This window comes from Leptopilina boulardi, unplaced genomic scaffold (assembly GCF_019393585.1).
Source record: "Leptopilina boulardi isolate dan_hultmark-lab unplaced genomic scaffold, ZJU_Lbou_2.1 LbouV2_350, whole genome shotgun sequence".
Taxonomy (NCBI): Eukaryota; Metazoa; Arthropoda; class Insecta; order Hymenoptera; family Figitidae; genus Leptopilina; species Leptopilina boulardi.
Window position 1 is genome coordinate 872164 of NW_026137919.1, and position 5718 is coordinate 877881.

The window sequence follows — 5718 nt, forward strand, 5'->3', positions numbered from 1 at the left end:
AAGTGATTGTAATTGATCATACGGCACATCACCAGAGGTCCATTTCAGTCCATGGTAATTGTGCATCAACCATAGATTTTCACTCTTGTATCTCCCAGGTAGGGAACTCCAACTGCAGGGTGGCTCGAACAGGAACACCATTGGTTGAGCATCTTCCTCAATTGGTAGAATGGCCAGCTCCTTGAAGATGAAGTCATTGTAGGGCCTTTTGAAGCCTTGGATGTCCACGATGAAGTCCATGGTTGCAGCAACTGAGAATTTCAGTTCATATTCCTCCTTTTTATACTTGAGATTCACCCCCCCCACTACTTATGTTACTTTTTTAACAACACCACTGATTGGTTTATATTGTATAACTCGATCATGAATAATCAAGCAATATGCAGCTGTATTAGGTGGGAAATTAGCACTCGATTCAAATTCCAAACGTACATCAACAGAAGCTTGTTTAAGAAATTCGTTTTGTTTTGAGCAATCTATGACAGCCAATAGTGCATAATCTTTAAATAAACTTTTGGTAAGTAGAGGCTCAGAATCTTTTCCATAGTATGATGCTTGAAAGTTACAATACATGTCATACAGAATAGAAAATTGGTGATGATTAAAATCTAAATTTAAATTTCCATAGGGATAGTATTGTGAGTTTAGGAATAATTTTACATTTATGAGATTACAGTTGTCAAAAAAGTTGGCATATCTCGTGTGATTATCTTTTCGATTGGTTTGAAAACCTAGGATAACATATCGAGGTTTTTCAACTTGTGTAGAAGTTTTTACAGTCCAAACATGTTTCTGAGTCGCAGGTATAAGTGGATATTCATACATTTCCCACGATCTAAAGCTCATACTTATAAATGGATCCTTTTCAATAAATCTTAATAATTCAATTTTCTGACGGTCACCCACAAATAAGTATGGTATCATCCATTCAATTTTATTAATCGAAATTCTAAATTCTTCACGCTCCAGACCCTGAATATTAACTATAGCATTAAGATCTGTCCGAGATCTTGTCAAAATAAGTTCATGTTTTGCATTTACAACTATTTTTCGATAGTCTTCAGCAAATCCAAGAATCATACTCAATGGTATATTAACATCAAAATATCCATCATCATTTGTCACTCTACTGATATCTTGAAAGTCAATATAACCTGCATTCTCAGCATAAATTATCTGACTAGGTGTTTGAGAAATATAAGTTTTCATAATGGTTGTAAGACCAACATTCTTACAACGATCAATTTCAACACCATTCAGTTCATAACGAATCTCATTAAACAAATAGGAAATACCATTGCTGATTAATTTTGTATTAGTCACAACAGTATTATTAGGTTTAATTAATCTTCCATGTACATGTAAGGTACTTTTACAAGGAAGAACATATAAATCTTGATGTTGAACTGCAATGCGAATCTCATCACTATTATTAAATGCTGATGAAACATAAGGTTGATGAGAATGGATCTCATAATGTGCCAATGAATCATCATATTTCACTGGACTTAAAATATTCAAAGTCCCTTCCATTTTTATTACAACAACAGCAAATAAAAAATGCACTAATTATTGGTTTTGCTATTTTCTTTTTTCTTGACGAACTCGCAGACCGAGTTGTTTCAGAAAGAGTATGTTCTGAGATGTTAATCTCTTGTGAACTGATTGAAGACTGAATGTTTTCTGGCATTTTGACTCGTTTATATAACTTCCACCAGATTTTCTATCAAACACAATACCCATTATGCTGATTTAACGTGCAGTCGAATTGTTATAGTTTCCCCTCGAAAATTTACTAAATCTCCATCTTGATCAACAATTCGAAGTTGAATATTATGTATTGTCTTCACGGCGACTGGAAGGTAAATGACGTTTGATGGTACTTCAACAATCTTATATCCAGCCGGCACTACTGGAAAAAACTCGTGAATAGTATGGACTTTTTTATTATTAATATAAGCACCTGTAGTAATACTGCATTCAACTCTGATGGAATTCACCTTGAGTATAGCTACTGGTAAATCAGATGTATGTTTTTTATTAGGTGATAAGTGTCTCGGTGCAAAACCCAGTAATTGTGCAATTGAATCTTTTGGTTTAAAATTTATTTTCAGGCTGCTTTTAATTTCACTGCGTAACGTGTTATTATTTAGTTTTATACTTATAACTTCAGGTCCATCAGTAATGGAATTTTGAATATATTTTTCAATGTCTTCAATTTCATAACTTCCAGGAGGGATAGTAATTATTTTATTTCCAACATGAAATTTATTTTTTCCTTCATCAACATTAGGAATGGAATTAAATGTTAAAAGTTCAACAAGCCCAAGAATGTAATTTTTATTTGGTAACAATTCTATGGGAGGAAAATATTCAGCCTCTAATACAGAGGAATTACCAGAAATGGTCAGTGTGAACGATTCATCCATGATGATGTCTTTTTAAAAACTGATTGTTCACATTACTTTTCCTTTATTTATATACTTTTTAACTTATTAAAGTTTTTTGAGATAAAAATTTAAGACACAAATGACCACAATTAACAGTATTATAGTCTTGATAATTTTTATGATTATACATTATTAAAGTATTATCACCCAAATAAGTTACGAGTTCGTATGGTGGTTGAAGATTGCCAAAACTGTCAAAGTACTGTGCCTTATTTTTAATCTTTTTATATGCAACCCAATGCGTTCCAGGGCCATTTTTATCATCAAGGTTAATAATTGCTGATTCATTCTTTCCAGGTCCTCTTTTTGGTAAATCATTCCTCATAAATACCCCCCGAAAATGAGGAATTTTTAACTCCTTTGCGTATTTCATCAAATTATAGTTAGTTAATGCTTGTTGAGGAAGCATTAGAACTTTTTTTTTTTTTTAAACATTTTCTCTTTTTTTTATTCCTTGTCCTTTTGTATAGGGTTTCAAGTGAAGTCCCCCACCTTTGGGAAAAGGTTTTAAATGAAGACCTAATCCTTGTCGATAAGGTTTTAAATAAAGTCCTTTACCTAGTTTAACATCTTCAATGACTTTATTATGACGTTGAGCTTCTTTTAACTGTTCTTTCGCATTACTCGCATCATTTATAGCTTTCGTTACTCCAGCAGCACCTCCAGCAAGAGCTCCAAGAGCACTTAATCCAGCGAAAATAGGAATAAGTGGTAAAACACCACCTACTTTTGAAGGTATTGGTAAAATTCGAGGTGTTAAAATCTTTTTTTTACCTCCTACTTTCTTGATAGCTTTTCGAGCAGTTGCAATAGCATCTTTGATTGTCGATTGAGCACTATTACCTGGAATTATGGAATTTCTTGCAACATCAACAATTTTCCGTAGTGCCGTACGTTTCACCTTCGTCTTCCTCCTCCTCCTCATCTTTTTCTTTTGCTTCTTTAGCCCCATACCTAATTTTGACTTGACTTTCATAGTACCAGATACAGCCAAAGCAGCTGTTTTTTCACCTATACTAGCGTCACGTGCAAAAACACGTTGTAATGCCTTTTTAGCTAGTATCCTATCAGCAACGTTTCTTGCTTCAATGTTATCTGGATTTTTTGAATATGAAATATCGTGCTCCTTACAAGCAGAATCCAAAGGATTTACACCAGGATCACCTCGAGCAAGACGTTTTGCTAATTTTGTACCTGGTCCACAGTATTGATAACCAGGTAGATGTAATTCAAATGGTAATTTGTTGATAAGACTATTCACTAGACCTTCACCGCTAATTTTGCGATGTACAGTCATACTTGCGATGTACAATCATACTTGCGTCTGTAAAGGTTGGAATTGAAATGAATGGAAGGTTATAAAAGAGGTGTATTTATACCTTTTTGCCACAGTCTAAACTATGATGCGATTCAATGAACAACCTCATAAGCTACCAGTCGTAAATCTTGACTCGATTGTTCAACAACAGGAGAAGAAAGTGAAACGTCATGGTAGTTTATTGTCAGGCAGTATTCGTGCAATATTCTGTGGTCCATCAAATTGTGGGAAAACAAATGTACTTTTGTCTTTAATATTACATCCTAATGGTCTCAGATTTGATAATATTTATCTTTATTCAAAATCTTTGCAACAACCAAAGTATAAATTTTTGGAACAAGTTGTGAGTGAAGTTGATGGAGTTGAGTATTTACCATTCAGTGAACATGAAGAAGTAATTTCTCCTCAAAATGCAAAACCAAACTCTATATTTATATTTGATGATGTTGCATGTGAAAAAGAAGATAATATTAGAGCATTTTTTTGTATGGGTAGACATGTAAGCGTTGATAGTTTCTATTTATGTCAAACTTATGCAAGAATTCCAAAACATTTAGTACGAGATAATGTGAACTTGTTAGTTCTTTTTCGTCAAGATGAAAAGAATTTAAAACATGTTTATGATGATCATGTGAATACGGATATGACATTTTCTCAATTTCGTGAATTATGTTCAGCTTGTTGGAATTCTGACAAGTATGGATTTGTTGTAATTGATAAAGATAGTAATTTAAATGAGGGAAGGTATAGAAAAGGTTTTGACTGTTTTATTTCACTATAAATAAAGATAATTTTTGAATTTGTTTTAGTTTAAATTGAGACCTTGATATATCAAGATGTATAATAAAGAGAAAGAATATTTACATCAAATTGCTAAAGCTAGTGAGGCAATTAGACATAAACATCGTTTATTTAAATTAGGAAAAGAAAATGCTGAAAATCTGTTGAACGAAACCTTCAAACCTATAGTTGAACCTTTACAAAAAATTATTACCATAAATGACATTAAGCGTGAAAATTTTAAAACGGAAAGGATAGAAAAGGAGGAAAAAGGTGATAATAAAGAGGAAGATGATAATTTGAGTTTTAAGAGTATTGAAGATAGTGAATCAACAATAATCCCAGACTTTGAGTATGATAAACTGCTAAATAAGTATATTTACTTGATAGATCACAACAGAAAACAGTGTTTGGATCCAGTATATGGAGTACGTAAAATGCGAGATGGATCACTTCTGATTGGTGATAAACCAATAATTTTTAATCAACAGTTTTTGAATGTTGGAAATAGACGTTTTACCATTACCCCTGGATTATTGGAACTTTTATTTAAAAATAAACCGGAGAATTCACACATTAGTGATCATGATATAAATAATTATAAGCAAATTCTCATCGACTCCAATGCACATAGAAAAAATACAGTGCTTCTGAACCTATTAATATAAGTAAAAGTTTTAAATACACTAATGTTATTTCAAATCTATTTCCTCAATCTGTAACTCCGAAAAGTAAGTCAAAAACTGGTACATCACTTCCAAAATTTATGATTACAAAAAGAAATTTTCAACCAGACTACATCTATTGGGATGATCCAAATGAGTTAGTTGATCGTTTAAGACTACTTACTGCATCACAAGCAGCTGGTAATCCAAGTCATAATAATGAAATTATGTCCATTATTGAAGAATTACGTGAAGCTAAAATTATATATTAGAAGTTGTTTTATCAACTACATATCAGTTTTAAAATGAGCATTGATGTATTCCGACATCCCCTCAATAGAGGAGGAACTGTAGCAGCAAAACGAGGACCACCTGGACCACCTGGAGTTGGTTTTAAAGTAGATCCAGAAGACAATTATGACTCTGGAGGGAAAAGAATTTGTAACCTTGCAAAAGCTAAAGCAGAGGGCGACGCAGTTAATTTATTACTTACTCAACGTATGAT

The 5718-nt window shown here is 32.7% G+C and overlaps 1 protein-coding gene across 1 annotated transcript; it reads right to left on the reverse strand.

Moving 5' to 3' along the window:
- Positions 1 to 309: 309 nt before the first annotated feature.
- On the reverse strand, positions 310 to 1533 carry LOC127286148 (uncharacterized). The gene has a single exon (XM_051312462.1). The coding sequence runs from the start codon at positions 1531 to 1533 to the stop codon at positions 310 to 312; it is 1224 nt and encodes a 407-aa protein (XP_051168419.1).
- Between the last annotated feature and the right edge of the window lie 4185 nt (positions 1534 to 5718).

Coding starts and splice junctions, on each gene's coding strand:
- LOC127286148 (XM_051312462.1), bottom strand. CDS start 1,533: ATGGAAGGGACTTTGAATATTTTAAGTCCAGTGAAATATGATGATTCA.